This window comes from Melanerpes formicivorus, unplaced genomic scaffold (genome assembly GCF_026170545.1).
Source record: "Melanerpes formicivorus ecotype bairdi unplaced genomic scaffold, bMelFor1.0.p_v2 SCAF_20, whole genome shotgun sequence".
NCBI lineage: Eukaryota > Metazoa > Chordata > Aves > Piciformes > Picidae > Melanerpes > Melanerpes formicivorus.
The window spans coordinates 9,919,154-9,942,403 of NW_027142372.1; the positions used below are offsets into that span (position 1 = coordinate 9,919,154).

The 23,250-nt window shown below is 56.9% G+C and overlaps 1 protein-coding gene across 4 annotated transcripts in view; it reads left to right on the top strand.

Annotated features, from left to right (window-relative positions):
* Window positions 1-19,632, top strand: part of CBFA2T3 (CBFA2/RUNX1 partner transcriptional co-repressor 3) — a 31,167-nt gene extending 11,535 nt beyond the window's left edge. For 2 of the 4 annotated variants that reach the window (XM_068150766.1, XM_068150768.1), the window contains exons 2-12: window positions 9,687-9,833; window positions 11,397-11,474; window positions 12,401-12,642; window positions 13,275-13,364; window positions 14,936-15,117; window positions 15,226-15,485; window positions 15,588-15,673; window positions 16,529-16,724; window positions 16,849-16,917; window positions 17,080-17,270; window positions 18,409-19,632. In XM_068150766.1, coding sequence (XP_068006867.1) covers window positions 9,713-9,833; window positions 11,397-11,474; window positions 12,401-12,642; window positions 13,275-13,364; window positions 14,936-15,117; window positions 15,226-15,485; window positions 15,588-15,673; window positions 16,529-16,724; window positions 16,849-16,917; window positions 17,080-17,270; window positions 18,409-18,708 — 1,815 coding nt within the window. In that variant the 5' untranslated portion in view covers window positions 9,687-9,712 and the 3' untranslated portion in view covers window positions 18,709-19,632. The remainder of the gene's footprint in view (window positions 1-9,686; window positions 9,834-11,396; window positions 11,475-12,400; window positions 12,643-13,274; window positions 13,365-14,935; window positions 15,118-15,225; window positions 15,486-15,587; window positions 15,674-16,528; window positions 16,725-16,848; window positions 16,918-17,079; window positions 17,271-18,408) is intronic. The other 2 variants (XM_068150767.1, XM_068150769.1) reach the window with 2 other exon arrangements.
* Window positions 19,633-23,250: the final 3,618 nt, after the last annotated feature.

Sequence of the window (23,250 nt, forward strand, 5' to 3'; positions counted from 1 at the left end):
AGAGGCTGCTCTCCCATGGTGCTGGCACGGGCCGGGTGCCAGGTTTGGGCAGGGAAGCAGCGAGGCCCCGTGTGGGTGCAGGATTTGCCTCTAACATTGGGAACTTCCAGCGTGCAGGATGGAAAAATCCCCTGTGGGCACTGCCAGGGTGGGCTGCCCACAGCCAGTGTGCTGGGGAGGGCGTTCTGGCGTGTCCCACAGGGGACCTGGGACTGGTGAGTCTCTGCTGATATCCCCCACATCCCTTCCCTGTGTTTCTTTTTCCTTCTGAGCCACAGTCTTTTGCCAGCATGGAAAACCCCGGGAAGGAGCTGGGCTGCGTGGTGTCCGGCTCTGCCGTGGCAACGGGGTTTCAGCTCTGCTCACTGCCAGCAGCAGATTTACATGCCTCGTGTAGTCTAGAAGTGGTGCAGCTCTGCTCCAGGGTCACACAGAGAAGGGATGTGGGGTGCTGTGGGTTGCTGCAGGATCCCCAGAGAAGGGAAGCACCCCATAAATGTGTGCTATTTGCATCACTTAACGGGAGTCGGCGGGTTGCTGGTGAGCTGCTGGTGAAGGCTGTCGGTGGAGCAGGGAGCTGAGCCCTCCTGGAGGACACACACCACTCCCTATGACTGACACCAACGCTGCTTCTCCCCCTGGCCAGACCAGCACAAGGGTTTGGTCAGAGCGGGACCCGGTCCTGCAAACAGGGCTGTCTGGGGCCTCGGGAAGGAGGGAAGAGGGGCAGCCCATGGGTTACACCGCTGAGCTTGGGGGCAAACTGGGCTTAAAGGCAGCTCCTGGTTCAAGGGGATGTGGGCTGGACGCTGCAACCCCAGCTTGTCCTTCCCAAGCTGAACCGTGGGTGGGAGCTGGGTAGCTGCCCCACCAGGCTGGGGACAAGGAGTCCTCAAGCTGGGGCTGGTCCCTGCGGCCTTCCTGATGGCCAGCACGGGATGACACCAAGCTGGTGGCACGGAGGGAACCCTCCCTGCTAGGGCACTGCTGCCATTGGTGCCATTGCCTGCTTCAGGGGTTATTTTTAGGTTTCCTGAAGCTTGTTTTCTGCCCTCCTTCCCAGGGCGCTCAGGCTCCCCAGGGGCAACCCCACCTTGACAAGCCCACAGCTTTCCTTGGCAAGATGCTGACCAACACTTCCAGAAAACATCCAAAGGATTTCCTGTTTATTTTGCAAAATTCTGATTTGTATATTTTATTTATCCCCCGCCCCCCCCCCCCCCCCTTCTTTGATTCGATCTCACATGGGCAAAATCACCTCGAAATGGAGCCCATGGCTCCAAACCAGACAAAGAACCAGAAAGGCAGCAGCCTGGTGGCTACAGGGACGCAGGGTTGGATCCAGCACCCCCTGGAGATGTCACTATCCTGGCGTCTGTGGAGCAGGATCTGGCCCAGGGTCCCTGGGGAGCTGGTGGTGCCTTGACATTCCCACGCTGCAGGGAGCTTCCCCCCACCCCCACCTGCCTCCCTGGTGCTGGTGTGGGGCAGGGAATGTTCTTCTCTTCCCCAGCCACCCTCAAAATACCCCAAAGTCTGCTTCTGCCACTTGTCCCCACTCTAGCCATCAAGCATGCCTTTGGGCACAGAGAACATCCAGCTCTGCAGCTGGGGCATCGGGCTGGGTTGGGGGGGGGAGGGTGAGGGGGGCTGATTTTGGGGGGCTGGTTTTGGGGGTTGGGTTTATGGGGCATTTTTGGGGGAACCATTTTTGGGATGCCCCTTTGGCAGCATGGTGGTGGATCTGCCATGGTGAGGTGCCCACAAACCTTTGCCACTTGGAGGCGGTTGGCAATCTGATCTAGTGTGAGGTGTCCCTGCCCGTGGGAGGGGGCTTGGAACTAGATGATCCTTGAGGTCCCTTCCAATCCTGACAATTCTATGATGCTATGTGAGTGTTTGCTGGGTGAGGGTGGTTCTGGCTGCAGGGACCTCACAGGGAGCTCCCTGTCCCAGTGCATGTGTGGGGAGGGAGATGTTTTCCCTTCCCTGATCACCCCCCAAAATACCCCCAAAGTCTGCTTGTGCCACTCCAGCCTTCAAGGCCACCTTCAGGCACGGGCACCCTTGTGCAAATGGCAGCTTTCAGCTCTGCAGCCAGGGCATTGTACTGCCGTGGGGAGTCTGGGTTTGGGTGTCTGCTTTTAGGAGATTGGGCTTGGGGGTCTGGCTTCGGGGTACCCCTTTGGCAATGTGTTGGTGAATCTGCTGTGATGATGAACCCAAAACTCTTGCACCCAGGAGGTTGTTTGCAGCCAAGGTGTGGGTGTTTCCTGGGTGGGGGGCAGCTCCAGCCAGTGTTGCTGGTTCCCACGTGCCTTCAGGTGTGCCCAGGCTGGCCGTGGCATGCTGTTTACCCCCAGTGTTTAGCCAGTATATTTAATTTCCAGGGACATAAGGCAGCTGGGGAGCAGTGAGGGTGTGTGTATGTGTGCCCACCTCCTGCTGCTGGCAGGATGGGTGGCACCAGGCTGGCACGCTACGGGCAGCAACCGCAGCAGATGCTGTGCCTTGTCTGAGGGGTTCAGCAGGATTCATTGGCCGTCTCCTGCCACTCCTCCAGCAGCAGTGGCTCAAGGAAACACCACCCCCCCACCCCCCCTCCAACCTTGATCCATTGCATGGTGGGGACCCCACTTCCCAGCTCCTCTCCACGCTGGCTTGGCCACGTTGCCGCCAGCCGCTGTTGACTCACAGGCTGCGACGTGGAGTCGCAGGGCTGAGCCCGAGATGCTTTTCCAGGCGAGGCTGAAATGCACAAAATGTTCGACTTGTAAAATATGTAGCGTGAGAAAATAGCCTTTTCTGCTCTCCTCCTCGCTGCCGCCGCTCCCCTGCCCCATCTGCTCGCTTGGAAAGCTTCCCACAGCCTGAGGGGAGTGGGGGGTGGGAGGGGGCTGCCGGCACACGGGGTCCCTCGGCACTCATCACCAGCTTGGTTTGAGGGTGGCATCCATGCCATGTCACCGTGCCCAGACTGAGGTGTTACCTCTTAGCAGCAGCAGGAGGGCTGCTGGAGGCGGCACAGGCACCTGGAGGGACGTGCGCGGTCCAGGAGGATGCTGCCCACGGGAAGCCTCCTCCATCCTCCTTCAGCTTCCTAAGGTTTCTCTCCCTTAGGATATGTTCTGAGAGCAAATATGGTACCAGGAAAACCGGCTGGGCTGCGCCATGGGCACCACAGGGGATGATGCAGGCGGTGCTGGCGTGTCCCGTGGGACCCGGGGTTTCCGAAACAAGGTGGTGTGGGATGGTGCTGGGAAATACCCCAGCAGGCATCCCGGCAGCAGCCGGCTGTGCCGAGAGGGAATCGCCGTGCCGGAGCTGGCCACAAGCCACGGTTTTCACCATCCACCTTAATCCATCATTATCTGGGCGCAGTTCGGATCCTTGCCAAGAGCAAGGTGGGAAGGAGGGGGGCGGGAGGGATTGGGGGGGGGGGGGAATAGGGGGTGGTTGTAAGCATGCTTTCCCTATTCCCCTGCCATCCTTTTTGCTGCCTGTGTGTAATTAACAGAGTAATTAAAAACAGGATGAGTTAATTGGTATTCATTTATGTGGCAGATGTTTTTAATTGAGATACGAAACAATTTACCTGTTTACATAAACAATAGCAAATGAAGGCTTGTAAAGCAGTGAGGGTGCTGGGTTTGGGGGGGCTCTCCTGTTGTTGTTTGGAGGAGCATCCCACCCATCACCCTCCTGCCTGGACACGCCGGCGCGCTAGGAGCGAGGGCTGGCTGGCACTGCCTGCGCACAGTGAGCCGGGGCAGCAGGCTTGGGTCCCTGGGTGGCTGCTTGTGGCTCAGGAAATGGAGTTTGGGGTGCTGATGTCCTGCATCAAGCCACAGTGGTGCTGTGTGTGGAAGGGGACAAAGCATCGAGGTCCCTGCTGCTGTCCTGGAGCTAAGCGTTGCCCACGGCACATCCCTCTGGCAATGCCAGATGTCACCAGGATGCTGGCACTGCTGGTGCACAGGACATCGCCAGGGGATGGGGGCAAAACAAATCAAGATGTGTCTCATGGTGAAACCCACTTCCCTCCCAGTGTTGGGTGGGTGGGGAGCATCCCTGTATCATGGGACCTGTCCCAGGACAACTGTGGGCACAGTGAGGATGGCAGAGATGAAAGCTGGCTTGCAGGCCGGTGCAAGGATGGCAGGTCCTGCTCAGCTGAGCAGCTGAATTAAACCATGGGGGCAATGCCCAAATTCATAGGCTGCTTGGCATGGCATGGTTGCCTACCTTGGGCCAGCCTGGCACCCTTCTCTTGGCTGGAGGAGCAAGACTTGTGCCACCCAGGGCATGAGCATCCTGGCAAGGAGCCCTGCCTGAAGGCAGGAGCGCAGGCAGGGCCCAGGTATGTGGCAGGGGTGGAGCCCACTGCCAATGCTCCCCTGGCACTGCTGGACTCACCTGTGTCCCATTGTCCTCACAACTGCCACTGCCTGTGTTGAGAGCTCCCTGTGAAATGTGTCCCCAAGACTGGAGCTGGCCAAGGCTGGGTTTGTTTGCATCTTGTGCAGAGGGTTTAATTAATTGGCTTTGATTGCAAAAGGCTTTCTTTGTGGTGGTGAGTGCTGGGGTTTGGATCATGTCCCCCTAGCCTGGCTCCCCAAAATGTGCACATAGGCCATGTTGACAATGGGATAACAACTAGGGGTGGGCAGCAGCCCTCCAGTACCCCTCTGCATCCCTCCAGCTTATCTCCAGCATCCTTCCAACATTTCTTCAGCATCTCTCCATCATCCCTCTGGATCCATCCACCATCCTTCCAGCTTCCCCTTCACCATCTCTTCATCATCCCTCTGGATCCCCATGACATCCCTCCACCATCCTTCCAGTATCCCTCTTCCATCCCTCCAGCATAGTATCATAGTATCATAGTATCAGTCAGGGTTGGAAGGGACCACAAGGATCATCTAGTTCCAACCCCCCTGCCATGGGCAGGGATCCCTCTTCCATCTCTCCAGAATCCCTCCTCCATCTCTCCAGCATACTTCCACCATCCCTTTGGCATCCCTCTGCATTCCTCCAGCACCTCTCAGCCACCATCCTACTCTCTCCCCCTCAACATGCAACTGGAGATGAGCCACCTCCAAGCTGCCTGCTGTCCCCATCATCCCCACATCCCTGGGGAGAGAATCAGGATGAGTGCAGGGCAGGAGGAAGAGGATGGTTCCCTGCAGCTCCCACCATCTCTGCCAGGCTGGCACATGCACCCAGCTGTGCTGCCTGCCTGCCGGCACTGCACACTTCCCAAACATGCTCCAGCTGGGCCAGCCTGGTCCCTGGCCATCTTCTCAGGGAGTTGTTCTTGGCCCGGCGCAGCAGCAGCTGAGGAGCAGGAATGCTTTGCCTTTGTTTCGGGAGGCAGCCTGGCCTGGGAGGGAGACTGGTGGGAGACGTCGCCTCCAGCATCTGGATTTCATTTGTGGCCATTTGGAGAGCATGAAGGATGCTGGGCTTCTCATTCCCTTTTAACCCCTTCCTCACCCATGTTGTCTTGCCCAGCCTGGGGAGGGAGGGCTGTGGTGAGCCATTGCTTTCTGACCAGGCAACTCCCTGCCCCCTCCACCTCCATCCCCATTCCTGGTGCTGGCACATCAATGGGTGCTGCATCCTGGGGCTGGCACATCCCTATTGCCATCTCTGGTCCTGGCACATTCCTGGGTTCCCCACCCAAGGCTGGCACATCCCTATTTCCATCCCCAGCTGCTCCCTGGCACTGTCTAAGGCTGCAGAGAGCAAAAGCCACTCGCTGCAGCTCATACTCCAGGATGGGGCATAGGGAGAGGCTCTTTGGGGATGTGGGAAACAGAAGTGCCAGGCTGGGTCAGATGCCAGGCCCCAGCCCTTGGCACTGGGCTGCAGGGTGCCATGTGTTGATGCCTGCTGGTGTGCTGGGCGGCAGGGTGTCATGCGTTGGCTGGAGTATCCCATGAACTAGTGCGCCCTGGCATGCACGGCGCCAACACCCGGCGCTGCTGGGGGTGGGCGCAGCAGGCTCACAAACCCCAGCTCACGGGCAGAGCGGGGTCAAGCCAGGCTGTCTCCATCAGCCCCCCCTTGTGGGCACCGTGCCCAGGCCAGTGTGCTGGGGGTTAAACCCTTGGGTGTGACAAATGGGGGTCAGGCGGGGGTGTGCGGGGTCTGGGGTCCGGCATCCGCTGGCCCCAGGAGGCAGGGCGGGGGCCACCCGCTGCCGCCAGCCAAGGAGAAAATACTAATCCTTTTATTTTTATATTATTACTTCTTCATCTGGGCTGCAGAAGCCCTAATGGAAACCAGATGGAGGAAAACAGACACAGCCTCGAGCGGCTGGGACAAATTACCCCAAAGAAAGGGGGGGAAGAAAAAAAAAAACAAAACAAAACAAGGGAAAGGGAAAAAAAAACCCCAAAAATTCCAACCCTTTGAGGCATGTCAGGGGGTGGTTGTTTGGAGGGGTCTGGGGTTTTGGGTGCCCTTCCCCCCCTACCAAAAAAATGTCCCCTTCACCCATCACAGAGCTCGTCTCGTCCTCCATCCTGGCAGGCAGCCCAAGATCTGTTTGCTTTAGGCGGTTCTGGGCTTGGGCACAGAAATCCCGTTGGATTTGGGGGGTGTCCTTGTCCCCCATGCCCACCCAGTGGTCTGCAAACACCTTGGGGAAGTGTATGACTTGGGGAAGGAGAGAAACACAACTGGGCAAAGAGAAAAAAGCACAGGCAGGCCCTGTTTCCCTGGGTGCTCGATCAGCTGCGTGAACTTTCCTGCTGATGGGAAGCTGTGGGAAAGCTGTCGGTGCCAGGAGTGTAGCCATGGTTTTCCCTCAGCGTGGGCAGGCCTACGGAGTCAGGACAGTGAGGGGGACAGGGATGGGAGTACAGGCAGGGACAGGGGTGTAGACAGATATGGGGATGCAGGCAGGGTTGCTGCCAGGGATGCAGATGGGAAGGGGGATGAAAGTGGAAACAGTGCCAGGGATGCAGGCAGGGATAGGGAGACGAGGCAGGAACCATGCTGAGGGTGCAGACAGGGATGCTGCCAGGGATGCAGATGGGAACAAGGATGGTGCTGGGGCTGCAGGCAGGGATGGGGATGCAGGCAGGGACTGTGCTGAAGGTGCAGGCAAAGATGCTGCCAGGGATTGAAAGCTTGAAGAGGAATGCAGGTGGGGACAGTGCTGAGGATTCAGGGATGAGGAACAGGGATGCAGAGAGGGATAATGCCAGGGATGCAGATGGGAGCAGGGATGCAGGTGGCAGCAGTTCTGGGGTTGCAGATGAGAACATGAATGGCCCACAGAGACAGTGCCAGGGATGCAGGCAGGGACTGTGCCAGGCATGCAGGCAAGGATGCAGATGCAGACAGAGGCAAACACCTCACACCTGCAGCTGCCTCACTCCCTCTAAGAAGTGGCAGAACCAAGCCCACTGGCACAGCCCCTCTGTAGTGCAGCTGCCATGCTGTCCCTGAGCTGCCACACTGTCCCCAAGCTGCTGTGGCTTGTCCCTGTGCCCAGCAGCTGTTACATGGCAAGCTGGGGCCTTGGGCTGAGCACATGGGTGGTTACAGCACTGGTGACATGAAGGGTATACACAAAGCCTCAGTGCATCATGTTTGGTGTGCAATGCCCCCCAGTGCCTTGGCAGAGGTGAGGATGATGACAATGGTGCCCATGCAGAGCCCTGTGACATGAGAAGGTGTTGGTTCTGCCTGCTGCAGGCAGAGGAGATGCTAGTTGTGCTTTGTCAAGCTGGGCAGCAGGTAATGCCCAGGAGATGCCAAGCCCAGAAGAGATTATGTAGGGCACCTGGCAGAGGCAGCCACTCAGTCTGGGACATGCTCTGTGTGTGCTCGTGGCTCATCTTTTGCTGTTGGGGCTGAATCCTGCTCTGGTGATTACTGGGGGAGGCCTGGAAGGCTGGAGAAGCCTTGCCCAGAGATGGGCACACACCTTTTAGTTTGGGATGCCCTGTAAAGAAGCTGCTGCTTTACAGGGTGCTGCTTAGTCTTGAGGTTTCTCCTGAGGCTGGAGTAGGAGAAGGGAGCAAGAAAAGAGAAGTTGGAACATGCACATCGAGTCATTAAGGTTGGAAAAGACCTCTAAGATCATTAAGTCCAACCTTGTACCCAGCATCTCCATGACCACCAGTCCTAGTCCCAAACTGCCACAGGTACACATTTTTTTCCCACACCTCCAGGGATGGGGTCTCCACCACTTCCCCAGGCAGCCTGTTCCAAGGCCTGACCACTCTTTCAGTAAAGACATTTTTCCTGATATCCAACCTAAACCTCCCCTGGTGCAGCTTGAAGCCATTTCCTTTTGCCCTGTTGCTGGTAACCTGGGAGAGGAGGTCAGTACCAGCCTCACTACAACCTCCTTGCAGGGAGCTGTAGAGAGCAATGTGGTCTCCTCCTCTGGAGGTTAAACTATCCCATCTCTCCTCATGAGACATGCTCTCCAAACTCCAGGCATCTGCAGGATTACTGTGTGCCATGGGCATGGTGGGATGCTCCCAATGTGCTGCAGCCATCAGGAAGGATGCTGTGGGACCACAGTGGTGACTACCTGAGCTTCTGGGCCTTGCCAGCATCTCTCCCATCACCTGGTCCTCCAAGCACGGTCCTGGCTGCTTCATGAGCCCTGATAGCATCTTGCTGGGGCTGTGGCCCTAGATTTATTTAGCCAGGACCATGTGCCCTGGCTAAATTAATCCAATTAATCTCACACCAGTTGCAGTGGATTAAGAACAAATATTAGCTGAGAGTTCAGCAGCCTTGCCAGGAGGGGAGTGTGCAGGGGCACAGCGGGGACCCCAGGGCTGGGGGTGGTCATGGTGGCCACTTCCTTCTTTGGCTGGGCTTGGTGGCAGCAGTGACACAGGCTTGGGCACCCTGCCAGATCACCACAGCTGCCCACACTTGTGGCCACACATCACAGCAGCTAGAGGACCAAACCCCTGCAATGCAGCCATGCTGCTGCCATCCCCAGGGGATGGTGCTGGCATGGTTCCCATGGGAATGCCACTGCCGGGTGTTATTTGGGGTGGCAGACACATGGTGGTGGAAGGAGGCAGTGATGTGGGAGGGGAGCCCAGTTTGGTGGTAGTGGGAGCCCTGTGCTCCCTGGTTTGCCTTGTGCCTTGTGGGGCTCCCCAGGGCTGACAGGGGACAGTCACTGATGTGTTGTGCCATCACCACTGCCACCAGGCAGCATCCATAGGGAACTCAGGATTTCCTGAATGGATGTAATCTCTGCATGGCTGCTGGGGACGGTGTGGGGTCAGGAGGCAGCCAGGGATACCCAAGACATGGGCAGGAAGGTGTCAGGATGTGAGGGTGATGGCTTTGCAGGCACTGGCTGTTTGTGGGCTGCGCTAGGCTGTGCCCTCTGTGCGGGGCAGAGTTGGTGCTGCTGGGGCAGAGTGGTGCCCTACACTCTCCCCACCACCCTGCATCCATGCTGGGCATAGGGCACCATCCCCACCCTCCTGCAGGCACGCAGAGCACTGGGCACCCTCTCCACCGCCCAAGTTCTGCTCAGGGTGAAGGCTGCTGCCATGCTGCACTGGGGAGCAGAGCTGCCCAGGCCCTCTTGAGGTCCCCAAGGATTCCTTCTGCCCCTGCCTCCTGTTCGGAGGGAAAGCACGGCACCTCCTGGCACACCTTGCTGACTGCCCTGTGCCCTCTCCCCACAGACAGGGCGGAGACGCAGGCTGCCACCATGCCCGACTCACCAGCTGACGTGAAGACACAGCCCAGGTCCACGCCGCCCAGCATGCCTCCGCCGCCGCCCGCTGTCACGCAGGGAGCCACGCGTCACCCCTCCTTCACGCCAAGCACCAGTGAGTACCGGGCTGCCAGCGTGCATGGGGACAAGATGCCAGGCTGGGAGGCCACCAGGCTCCCTTTGCTTCCAGCTCACACACTGCACTGAGGACCCAGGGCATCCTCAGCCTCCTGAGTGGTGCTGGCTATGACGTGGGGGGGCATTGTTGCCCTTGCGCTGCAGAAGGTCTTTGGGCATCACTCTCCAAGCCTTGGCTCATGCATGTACCTGTGGGGAGCACCAAGGCACTGCCCATCGCCAGCAGTGCTCAGTGAGGTGCTGGGCAATGGGGACATCTTGGTGCCCTGCCACACAGTCACCAAATGGTGGCACAGAGCAGTGTGTGCCTCTGGGTGCTGTCTCCTGCTGGGAGGCAGCTGGTGGATGCTGTGGGCTGGGGCAGTCCCCACAGGTTGGAGGGGGCCCTTTTGGGGGTCCTGGGCATGTGGAGGCCTGCCTGCCCATCCATGTGTGACACCTGGCAGTGGCAGGGTGGCACCATGGCTGGCTGCAGTGGCAGGGCCCTTCTTGCCCTGCTCAGGCCTTGGTGTGGTGGCATCAGGGGACTTGATGAGGACTTGACCCCCGAGTCTTCAGTCTCTGCAGCATCAATGAACTGGGTGAGGCCTGACATGCTGGTTGCACTGGTGACACATGGGCTTGTTGCACACTGAGGATTGGTCCCTGTGTGGGTGTGACTGCCTTGGCACAAGGCTGGACAAGGCACATGTGGGACAGGATCACAGAATGCATTGGGTCATAAGGGACTCTCAAAGGTCATCTAGTGCAGCCCCCCTGCAATGAGCATCTTTACCAAGATCAGGTTGCTCAGGTACACATCAAGTTTGACTGTGAACATCTCCCAGGATGTGGCCCCCCCCACCTCTCTAGGCAGCCTGTTCCAGTATTTCACTACCCTCGTTGTGAAGAACTTCCTCCCAATGTCCAGGGATCCAGGTGGGCAGTGGCTGAGGCTGGTCCCCTCGGCAAGAACAGTGGTGGCCACAGTGACAGATGCTCCAGTCCCTCCAGGATGCATCCTGGGCTCGAGTGCATGTAGGGGTTTTGCTTGTAGCTGCTTCACCCTTAGAAACCCCAAAGGGGAAGAAACGCCCCCAAACCATCCCCTTGAGCTACAGCCCCCTAACAGTCACCCCAGCAGTGCTCCCCATGGTGACTCTGCCTCTTGAATTGGAGATCAGCTTGTGCTTGCTGTGCTCTCAGGGGGTTGGGTTTTACTCCCAGCCCCGTGGCAGACGTGGTGCAGGGCAGGGACTGCAGGTGCAGGTAGTAGCTGGTCAGCATCTTTTGGTTGTTCTTGGTCTCAAGGAGTTGTTGCAGGGCTGTACTGCAGGTCCTGAGACGCAGGGAGAGCATTAGATGAGCATCCCTTGAACCCTCCCTCTGGCCACAGTGGGCTGCAGGGAGCCGGCTCCGTCCCGCGGCAGGCGTTGCTGTGCTGTGCCCACCCTTGAGGAGCGTTGCCCGCAGGAGGAAGGGGTGATGCCCTAGCTGGGACCCCTGGGCGAGAGCTGCCCGCTCTGCTCTCTCATCATAGCGTGTTTTATTTTGCTTGCAGATCGAGACGCTGGCCCTCCGACGTTTCTGCCCCGCGGCCGTTTTCATGGTTGCTTGAAATGGTCGATGGTCTGTCTTTGTAAGTAAAATGAAGCACCGGCTCTCATGAGAGACCCGAGCCGCAGCTGCAGGGCCTGCAGGGGGGGCTCAGGCAGGGCTTGCTCCCTCCCCGCCCCCAACGTCAGCCCCTTGCCCTGCCCCGGTGGGTCACGGGGATAGGACCCCCCGTCCCCATCCCGGCCAAGGGATCTGTCTGAGGGCTAACTTAGTGCCGCACCTGTCACGGGAATAAAAGCAGTTGTGGCCTGGGGTTATTTTGGGCACCTCTTTAGCGGGCGGCTGACCCTGCCCGGCTGGAGGAGCACCAAAGCAGGCAGGGCAGGCACAGGCAAGGTTAGTGCGGTCCCGGGTGCCCGGCGGTGCCGTGGGGAAGGGCGCGGTGCATGCCTGGGTGCCATGCGGTCGGGCGATGGGGTGATGTGTGCTGCCACCCCTGCTGGCCATGGAAAGGTCCCTGAGCTCGTGTGGTCTGTGTGAGAGGGATGGCAACCCCCCTAACCCCCCCAGATGTCCCCTCCGTGGTCCCCTGGTGTGGGGTAGTTCAGGAAGATTCTGTCCTCGCTGCCTGGGCAGCAGGGCTGGAGGTGTCAGCACGCTGCAAGGATGGGCTCTGTGGGAAATGGCTGCTCCCAGGGGGTGCTGGGCAGCTTCCTGTTGGACAGGATGGAGCCCCTTCTCTTGGCTACCTTGAATGCTGAGCAGCAGGATCAGGCCCTTGCTGTGCTGGGGTGTGCATTGGATCCCATCCCTCCCTACAGCCCTGAACAGCACCAAGGGCTGGGCAAGGATGTGACCTTAAGGATGCAGCAGCATCCCTAAGCCTCCCAGGTAGTGCCAGCCCAACAGTACCCATCAGGATGCTTCATGCCCCCCATCCTAGCCTTGTGCCTGCAGTGCCAGGGCACAGCCACCCGCTCTGACCTCCTGTCTTGTCTCTCTTCACAGTGATGAACGGCAGCAGCCACTCGCCAACTGCCATCAACGGGGCCCCATCCACTCCCAATGGGTTCAGCAACGGGCCGGCCACCTCCTCCACCGCCTCCCTGTCCACCCACCAGCTGCCCCCGGCCTGTGGTGCCCGCCAGCTCTCCAAGCTGAAGCGTTTCCTCACCACACTGCAGCAGTTTGGCAATGACATCTCTCCTGAGATCGGGGAGCGGGTGCGGACCCTCGTCCTGGGCCTCGTGGTATGTGTGAGGGGCCTGGGGGGCTGGGGGGCGATGCTGTGGCTGGGATCCTGCCTTCACCTTTTGGGCTGCAGATCACAGAGTCATAGAATTGTCAGGGCTGGAAGGGACCTCAAGGATCGTCTAGTTCCAATCCCCCTGCCATGAGCAGGGACACCTCACACTAGATCAGGCTGCTCACAGCCACATCCAGCCTGGCCTTAAAAACCTTCAGGGATGAGGCTTCCACCCCCCCCCGGGCAACCTGTGTCATTGTCTCACCACCCTCCTGGTGAAAAATTCCTTCCTAACATATAATCTGAATCTACCCATTTCTATTTTTGTTCCATTCCCCCTAGTCCTATCATTACCTGACACCTTAAAAAGTCCCTCACCAGCTCTCTTGTAGCCCCCTTTAGACTCTGGAAGGCCACAATCATAGAAGAGGTTGAAAAAGACCTCAAAAGATCATGAAGTCCAGCCAGCAACCAACACCACTGTGCCCATTAAGCCCTAAGTGCCCTGTCTACATGTTTCTTGAACACCTCCAGGGATGCTGACCCCACCACCTCCCTGGGCAGCCTATTCCAGAGCCTGACCACTCTTTCAGTAAAGAAATTTGTCCTAATGCCCAACCCAACCTCTCCCCACAGAACTCCACGCTCACCATCGAGGAGTTCCATGCCAAGCTTCAGGAGGCCACCAACTTCCCGCTGCGACCCTTTGTCATCCCCTTCCTCAAGGTGGGTGCCATGGGAACATCAGGAGTAGCATCCACTCCACCTGGAAAGGGAGATTTGGGAGGTGGTTTTGAGAGAGCCAGGGCTGACAGCTGCCTGTGGGGCTGCCCACATGCCCCTGATCACACGTGCCCCCTCACACGTGTGGAGTCACATGAGGCCAGGGCTGTTTGCCATATCTCAAGGGGCTCAGCCCAGCTCTTAGCCATTAGGAATTCTTTAAAAGTTGTTCCCCCCCCCCCCCTTCCCTTTTTTTTTTCAGTTTTACTTTTTAATTTGCCTTTTAATTTCATGTTGACTCAGCACTGTCACCCCACTCTGGATTCACCGAGTGCTGGCACCAGTGCTGCTGGCAGATGTTCCAGCCCGGAGTCTCTTGCCCCTCGTTAGCATAGAAATTACAAAACCCGTGCAAAAATAGCTCCTTTCCCACCTTTCCTCAGAAGATCCCTGCATCATGAGGTCCTGATAACTCAGGGTGGGCTGGGAGCCATCCCTGCCGTCCCACTGCCAAGTGCATGGCGGCCCAGCCGGACGCTCTGGCACCCTGCTTCCAGCTGTTCCCACCACAGGCTCCAGATGTTTCTCATTATCCCAAGTGCAGCCAGCCGGGCTCGGCATGCTTCCCAGGCTCAGGGCTTGCTGGGTTTGTGGGCTTGTTCCATCTTGGCTGGGGAAGGGGAGGGTCCGGCCCTGCTCGCAGCAGCGTGCAGCTCCAGCTCCGCCAGTGGCCAAGCTGGCTGGGGGATGGAATTGTGGAATTGTTTTGATTGGAAAAGACCTTTAAAATCATTGAGTCCAGCCATAAATCCAGCACTGCCAGGTCACCACTAAATTATGTCCCTCGGTGCCACATCTCCACAGCTTTGAAACCCCTCCTCCAGGGATGGGGACTCCACCACTGCCCTGGACAGCTTGGTCCTACCCTCAAGAGGAAGAAATTATTCCTTGTATCCAGCCCAAACCTCCCCTGGGGCAACCTGAGACCATTTCATCTTGCCCTATGGCTTGTTACTTGGGAGAAGAAAATAGGGCCCCCCCTGGCTCCAACCTCCTTTCAGGAATTTGCAGAGAGGCAGATCTCCCTTCAGTCTCCTTTTCTCCAGGCTGAACAACCCCAGTTCCCTCAGCTGATCCTCACAAGACTTGATCTTGAGCTTCATTGCCCTCCTCTGGACATGCTCCAGCACCTCAAAGTCCTTCTTGCAACAGGGGGCCCAAAACTGTATCAAATATTTGAGTTGTGCCTCACCAGTGCCAAATACAGGAGGACAATTCCTGTCCTTGTGCTGCTGGCCACACTGGCTGATCCAAGCCAGGAAGGCTCTGCAAGCCCCACCACGACACAGGAGGGCTCAGTGAAAGCTATGTCCATGTCAGCACGTGGCTGAACCGTGCAGGGTGACACATGTGTGTCCCCAAGCCGACCTGGGCAAATGGGGTCCCAAGGTTGTCCCCTTGGGGTGATGAGTAGGACTTCAAAGGGAAGGGTTTGGGGCTGTGGGTGAAGCTGGAGTCCTGGGCTTGGGGGATGGTCGTTGGGGCTGTGGACTGGACTCTCTCCCCTCTCACAGGCCAACCTGCCCCTGCTGCAGCGGGAGCTGCTGCACTGCGCCCGCATGGCCAAGCAGACCCCAGCCCAGTACCTGGCCCAGCACGAGCAGCTGCTGCTGGACGCCAACACCTCCTCCCCCATCGACTCCTCCGAGCTGCTCCTGGAGGTGGGCGAGAGCGGCAAGAGGAGGACACCAGACAGGTGAGAACCAGGAGGGATGCATGTGGGGGTATTTTTGTGGAGAATACATCCCTGCCACCCCATCCTGGGGTGGTGGATGCACAGACCAACCTCCTCTCCTCCACCTAGGACCAAAGAGAACGGTTTGGACCGAGACCCTCTGCACCCCGAGCACCTCAGCAAGCGGCCGTGCACCATGAGCCCAGCTCAACGCTACAGCCCCAGCAATGGGCTGAGCCACACCCCCAATAACGGGCTGGGGCACCCCCCCAGTGCTCCCCCTTTGCCCCAGCACTACCGGCTGGAGGACATGGCCATGGCACACCACTACCGTGACACCTACCGGCACCCTGACCCCCGGGAGCTCCGCGAGCGCCAGCGGCCAGCTGGTCAGTTGGGGGGGTCTCCTGTGGGCAGAGGAGGTGGGCAGGGCTTTGGGGAACCCTCCTCCAGAGGAGAGGAGTGACCCCCAACACGTGTTTTCTTTGCAGCAGTGCACGGGGCACGGCAGGAGGAGGTGATTGACCACCGGCTCACTGACCGGGAGTGGGCAGAGGAGTGGAAACACCTCAACAATGTATGTAGTGTCCCCCCAAGGCCATCTCATCTTTGACCACACCCTGCTTTGCCCTCCTGCCCCATGATGTCTTTCTCAGGACTTATCTTCAGAGTGTTTAGAGGCTATGGAGAGGGACTTGAGGGTGCTGGGGGGGTGAAAAGCTGGACACGAGTGGGCACCAAGTGCCCACAGCGCAGAACCAGCTATGTCCTGGGCTGATCTTCAGCAGTGTGGGCAGCAGGTGGAGGAAGGGGATTCTGCCTCTCTGCTCTGCTGAGACTCACACCTGCAGTGCTGGGTCCAGCTCTGGATTCCTCAGCACAGAAGAGAGGTGAACCACAAAGGAGAGGAGGCCACAGCAATAACGAGGGCTGGAACCCTCCCTGCTGTGAGGATGGGCTGAGAGAGTTGGGGTTGTTCAGCCTGGAGGAGGCTCAAAGATGCCTTCTTGAAGCTTTATCATATATAAAAGAGAAGGAGAGAAATTTTCAACCAAGACTTGTTAGACAATGGGCAATGGTTTAAACTGGAAGAGGTTGGAGTTGGATAGGACCAAAGGAAGAAATTTTTGACTATGAGGATGGTGACATACTGGATCAAGTTGCCCAGAAAGGTATAGGATGCCCCATGCCTATCTCTGGAAACATTCCAGGTCAGGCTGTAGTTGCAGGTGTCTCAGCTGAATGCAGGGGGTTGGATTAGATGACCTTTAAAGGTCCCTTCCCACCAAACCAGCCCATGATTCCACAACCTCTTCAGCCAGACTGGTATACCAGCTCTGGCACAGCCCAAATCCCTCCCCCCGTCACCACGGGCCCCCAGCTACTTGCTGCAGAACCCGCTGTAACCCTGACATTGCCCCCACCCCTCCAGCTGCTGAACTGCATCATGGACATGGTGGAGAAGACGCGGCGGTCGCTGACAGTGCTGCGGCGGTGCCAGGAGGCCGACCGGGAGGAGCTCAACCACTGGATCCGGCGCTACAGTGACGCCGAGGACATGAAGAAAGGCAGCCCCCCCTCGGCCCGCCCCCACAACAGCTCCTCCGCCTCCGAGGCTCCCCAGTTAGGTATTGACCCCCGGGGCCGCCCGGGGTGCTCGTGCCGGTTCCCCGGGGGTCCGGTGCTGCCGGTGGGGTGGGTTCCAAGGGGATGGCATCTCCTAACAGCATCATCTCCCTGCCTCCTTCATAGATGCTCACCGGGAGTTCACACCACGGCCCCTCTCCGGGTACATGCCAGAGGAGATCTGGAGGAAGGCTGGTGAGTGTGTGATGGGCACCCATCGGTGTGCCACATGCCCTCCCAGCTCTCTGTCAGAGTGCTGGTGAGACTGAAGGGAGGGGAGAGGGGTCAGGGTGGACTTGTGGCTGAGGAGCCAAGGTGGAGGTGTCAACACACTATGCTTGGCCACCTTCCTTCCAGAAGAAGCTGTGAACGAGGTGAAGCGCCAGGCCATGTCTGAGCTGCAGAAGGCCGTGTCGGACGCCGAGCGCAAAGCCCACGAGCTGATCACCACGGAGAGAGCCAAGATGGAGAGAGCCCTGGCTGAGGCCAAGCGCCAGGCTTCTGAGGATGCCCTCACTGTCATCAATCAGCAGGAGGACTCCAGCGAGGTAGGGAACAGGGTTGGTGACCACAGTGGGTTTGGGATCTGCTTCTTTTGCAGTGGAGTTTGCAGCATGCGCTTGTGGGCATGGGTATGGGGGGTGAGGGGGGAGCTGCAGCAACACCCTGGGGTGGGTAGAAGAGGGGGTTTCCTGCTCCAAGCTGGGGATAGCCCAGGATGTGGAAGCGTGGTCTGAGATGATGTGCATGGTCTGAAATGATGTGTATGGTCCAGGATGGCGATACATGGCCTGGGATGAAGTGGTTTTAGCCAGGTGGGGGCTGGTATCTTCTCCCAGGCAACCAGCAACAGAACAAGAGGACACAGTCTCAAGCTGTGCAGGGGGAAGTTTAGGCTTGATCTTAGAAAGAAGTTCTTCGCAGAAAGAGTGATTGGCCATTGGAATGGGCTGCCCAGGGAGGTGGTGGAGTTACCATCACTGGAGGTGTTTGAGAAAAGCCTGGATGAGGCACTTGGTGCCATGGTCTAGTTGATTAGATAGGGTTGGGTGATCGGATGGACTTGATCATCTTGGAGGTCTCTTCCAACCTGGCTGATTCTGTGATTCTGTGTGATTCTGTGAAGTATGGTCCAGGATGGAGGACCACAGTCTAGGAGAGGAGTACATAATCCAGGGTGGAAAAGCACAGTCTGGGATGGTGGTGCATGGATAGGGATGTGTGGTCTGTGATGATATGTGTGGTCCAGGATGCAGATGAATGGTCTAGGGGCATGATCCAGGATGCAGGTGCAGGGTCTGAGATGTGGGTGCATGGTCTAGGGTGAAGATGCATGTTCTGTGGTGTGTATGCATGGTCTGGAATGATGTGTATGATCCAAGACACAGGTGCATGGCCTGGGATGATGTGCATGGCATGGGATGTGAGTGCATGGTTTGACAGGCAGGTGCATGGTTAAGGATGATGTGTATGGTCTGGCATGCAGGTGCAGGTCTGGGATGGGGGCGCATGATCTGGGATGACATGCATGGTCCAGACTGAGGATGTATGGTCCAGGGATGAGAATGCATGTTCCAATGCAGGGGTGTGTGGCCCAGGGTAGGAGCGAGTGGTTCAGGATGGGGTGCACGGTCCAGAACTGGGACGGACAACCCAGGGCTGAGGTTTGCCTTCACCTCTCCTCAGAGCTGCTGGAACTGTGGGCGCAAAGCAAGCGAGACCTGCAGCGGCTGCAACACCGCTCGCTACTGCGGCTCCTTCTGCCAGCACAAGGATTGGGAGAAGCACCACCACGTCTGCGGGCAGACTCTGCAGGGGCTGCCGGCCCCCACCGCCCCCACCGCCGGCGTGGGGCTACCGCCAGGCCCGTGCCAGCCCGACGGCATGGCCGGCATGGCCAGCAGCCCCAGCGAGGCAGGCTCGGCGGCCGCATCCCGCGCCGGCACGCCAGCAACTCCGGCTCCCCTGGAGAGCGCGTCCCGCTGAGCCCGGCCGCTGCCACCACCGCTGCTACCGCCGCTCTCCAAGAGACACAGACTGCACTGGGTGCAACTTCCTCAGCTACCTGACTCATGTGACCTCCGAAACGACCTCTCTAGCTCTCACAAATAATCCTCAACGGATCCTCAAACTGGGCTTTAAGTGGAGTTCAGGCAAATACCGGTCTTCTCTGTTCTCTCTTCGGTCTTTCTTTTGGCTTTCTCATTTTTTTTTTAACGGATTGGGGAATTGTGGTTCAGGGTTTGTTGTTTGCTCTCTTTTTTTTTTTTTTTTTGTGGTGGGTTTTTTTTGGTTGGATTTTTTTTTCCCCCTTCCCCCACCACCACCTTTTCGTCTTTATTTGGCTGCAGCTTCACCGCACAACGACGACGTGGGGGAGATACCAAGCCAGGTCCTGACCTGCCGTGGGGCTCGTTGTTTGTTTTTTTTGTTGTTGTTTTTAATCTCAGCCTTCTATTTTTTTTCCCTTTTATTTTTTTAGGGTTTTTTGGTGTGTTTTTTTTTAATTTTTGTTTAGTTTTTGGACTTTTTTTGGCTTTTTTTTGTTAAAAAATATAATAAAGAAAATAAAAAAAGAAAACGTCGGACTCTGGCTTTAAGTAAGAAATTGTAAAAAGAAAAAAAAAAGAGAAAAAAAAAGGATTAAAAAAAAGGATTTAAAAAAAAAAGAAGAAAAAAAAAACAGGAAAAAAAAAAGAAGAAGAAAAGAAAATAAAAGAAAAGGAAAGGAAAGAAAAGAAGAATCCAAAAAGCCGACGCCGCCAAGTCGAGCCGCGTGACGGACGCTCCTCACCTGTAACTACCTTTGCTAGCTAGCCAAGAACAGACCAGACTCACCTCTGCTCCAAAGGAAATCCAAAACCAAGGAAGATCCAAACGTCTCTCCACTGCCAAAGTTCGTTTCGTTCTGTTGTCGTTTCCTTCCCCTCCCTGCAAGGCTGGACGGATGCGCCCCCAGGGGCTTTAAAGAGTTTTTATTCAAATAAAGCAAAAAAGAAAGAAATAAAGAGGGTTTTTTTTTTTTGGGGGGGGGGGGGGGGGGGGGGTCGGGAGGAGGGTGGGAGGGGGTGAGGTTTAAAATGAAGCTCCCCACAAGGTGTGTGTGGAGGGAGGGGAGATGGTGTCTGAGAATCGCCCTGGCCGGGCGCAGCTGGAGCCGGCACCTCTCTACCTCTACCCGCCGCCACCCAGGGAAAAGAGAATGGAAAAAGAGGATAATAAAAGAGATAAAAAGACAGATTTTGGGGTTTCTCCCTTCTTGAAGCCGTCAGGGGGCTGCCCGTGGCTGGACATTCCCAACCCCTCTCTGCCTGACTCCCCCCCATCTCCCCCAAGCCCCTCACTGCTGGGCTGCTCTTGGATTTATCCCACGCTGGATTTATTTTGCAAGGATTTTAAAGAGGAAAAACTAAAGAGAAAAACAAAAAGGAAAATGGAAAAAGGAAAAACAAAAAAGGAAAGGGAGCTCCAGCTCCCCCCTGGCCAAGGAGGCAGCCGAGGCTGATGCTGATGGTGTTGTGGTTGTCACCTCACTGTACCAAGCCCAGAGGACAGGAGTGCAATACGGAAAGTCCCTCGGCTCCGAGGAGGAGGAGGAGGAGGAGGAGGAGGAGGAGGGAAGCCCCGCTTGGGGCAGGAGTGCTGTCCATTAATGTGAATGTAAATAGTGTTCTGCAGAGGTCCAAAAAATTTAATAATTATTATTAATAATAATGGTGATGATGATGATGATAGTGATGATAATAATAAGAGACATTTGCCAAATAAAAAGGTGATGAGGAGGCGCTGGTGGCTGTGGTGTGGGGTAGGGAGGCTGGAGGTGAGCAGAAGGCGAGTGCTCAGAGGAGCCGTAGCATTTGTGTTGGCAAAAATCCATCCTGTCCGTTTTCCATAGGGGAGGAGGAGGAAGGAAGGGCTTGGGCAAAGGCCGTGGTGGTGCCAGTCACACTGAGGACCAGTTGTGCTTGTCTTCTGTGATGGCTGTGCCATGCTGTGCCACAGCATGGGGCTTGGTGCATGGGACACCCCCAAGGTAATGGTACCAGCCCCGTGCCGCCGGCAGCAAGTCCCACTGCAGGTTTCTGTGCACCCCAAGACCCTGGTGCATCCTTCCCAGGGGGTTCTGTGCATCCCAAGGTCTTGGTGGACCCTCTCAGGAGGCTTCTGTGCACCTTAAGGTCTTACTGCATTCCCCCGAGGGGATCCTGTGCACCCTGGGACCTTAGTGCATCTCCCAAGAGAGGTTCTGTGCGCCTCAAAACCTCAATGTATTCCTACCAGGGGGATTCTGTGCAACCCGAGACATTGTTGCATGCCCTGAGGCAGGTTCTGTGCACCCCAATGTCTTGGTGCATCCTCTTGGTGGGGTTTTGTGCACCCCAAGATCTTGGTGCATCCCCTCCAGGGGGGATTTCGGTGCCCCCCGAGACTGGGAGCTTTCCCAGGTGCCCCTTGCGTGACCATTCACTTTATTTATGGTGTGACATATGTAATATTGTCTATTTTTCTTACATTTCCTGAGAAGAGGTAATATATAAGAGTATTGCAGATGCACCTGCTGGGGGGTGCCCACCCCCTCCCTGCCCTTCCCACCACACGGGTCCCTGCGTGTCCCCACCTGTCCCTGGCCCCTCTCTGCACCAGGGCTCTGCCTCTCTACCTCCACCTCATCAGGAAATCGTGCACGAGGGCAGCCCCACAGCATCTGCTCTCGTTTCCCCTCCCTTCTGGTTTGCTTTTATTTTTAATTCTTATTCTTATTTTTATTCCTTTCTCTTTTTTTGTTTGTTTTGTGGTGTTTGGGTTTGGTTGGGGTTTTTTGGTTGTTGTTGGGTTTTTTTGGTTGGTTGGTTGGTTGTTTTTTTTAACTACTAAAACATATCCCCAACCTTGCATTGAAACCAAAAGCCAAGGAAGGGAGGGAGGGGACAGGTGGCACAGCTTTAGCAGTCATGCAAACCAGAATGACAGCTTTAAAGTGTAATGTTTCCCAAAAAAAAGGAAGAAAAAAGAAAAAAGGGGGGGAAAAAAATGAAATGGTGGCCGTGGGGCTAGAGCCAGTTGGACATGGAGGGGACCGTGGTGGCCAGGGAGTGGTGCTTCAACTGGGTTTCTCTCCAAAATGGTGTTTGGAATATCAGAAGCCAGGGGACACCAGAAGCCAGGGGACACATGGCCCATGATGTGTCTTTTGGTGGCTTGGCGGCATCTGGGAGATGGTTGGTGGATGAGCCATGAGGTGCTGGTGGCATAAGGATGTGGCGGTGGCTGTAGGGCAGCTTGGGGACATGGGGTGCCAGGGTCACCAGGCATGGTCCTCTGACAGATCAGATCCCTGTGGCCGCCCACAGCTCCTCTTTGTGGGTTTCATCCCCACCATTGTGGCTGGTGCTGGTGCTGGTGGCCTAGGGACAGGCTGCCAAGGTCCAAGACCCTGCAGGGAGGTAGAACCCTGGGTGCCGGTTGCTGCACCAGACTGGAGGAGGTGGCAGGAGAGATGTGGCTCCCCTCTAGTGCCAAGCATGGTGCTAGGGCCTAATCCCTGGTGGGTGAGGGTCTCTCCAGTTCCCTCCTCATGTTCCCAATCTGAAATCCCAGATGAAACCAAAGTACCAACCACCAGCGGGGCTGGACGCCCTGGCACAGGGGTCCCACACCTGCCTGGGCTCTGCTCCATCACTGCCCAAGCCCCTCACAGCCCCCTGCAGCCTCTCCTTGCCCTCCTCCATCAGATTCCCCTTCTCCTAGGGGGATCCTCATGGATTCTGGTAGGTCTGAGTCTGGGGACAAGATGTCATCTTGTTCCCAGGTTCACAGACACTGTTCTGGGGTGTTCCCACCACAGTGGCAGCTCCAGGTGGTTCCTCCAATGCCAGCAAATGCCACAGGCCTGGGAGAGAGGTGTTGTGCCACTGTCCTCATCTTGCTCATGGCTGCACAGGCAGCACCAGTACCCTGGTCCCAGTGTTACCATGGCAGCTTTGAGAATGGAGACACTGGGGTGGCACAGGACTCGATGGAAGGGCTGGAAACCAGAGCCCCTCACCAGTGCTGAGTGGGCATGGGGGTGATAAACCAGAGCTCCTCACCAGTGCCAGTTGGGCACAGTGGCAGCCTGCCCTGGCCCTCCATGTGGGTTTTGGGGGGAGGTCAGCCCAGAGATGACGTGGTAGGACTTTCCTTCGGCATGCTGTCCCCCCTCCCCTTGCTGTTCCCTGCTTTCTCTACGTGTACTGTATGTTTGACCTGTGAAAGATGTAAACTTTATGATTCAGGTTATGTCTGTTCTTAACTCTGTATCTGTGTAATAAAGACAATTTAATATCAATTGGAGGCTCCATAGCCTGGGTGTCCTCATCCCTCTCATCCCCCTCCCCTGACAGCACCCTGCACCCTAAGTCCTCAACCTCGGAATCATAGAACCATAGAATGGCAGGGATTGGAAGGGACCTCCAGAAACCATGGAGTCCAACTCCTCTGCCAAAGCAGGATCACCTAGGGCAGCTCACACAGGAATGCACCCCCATA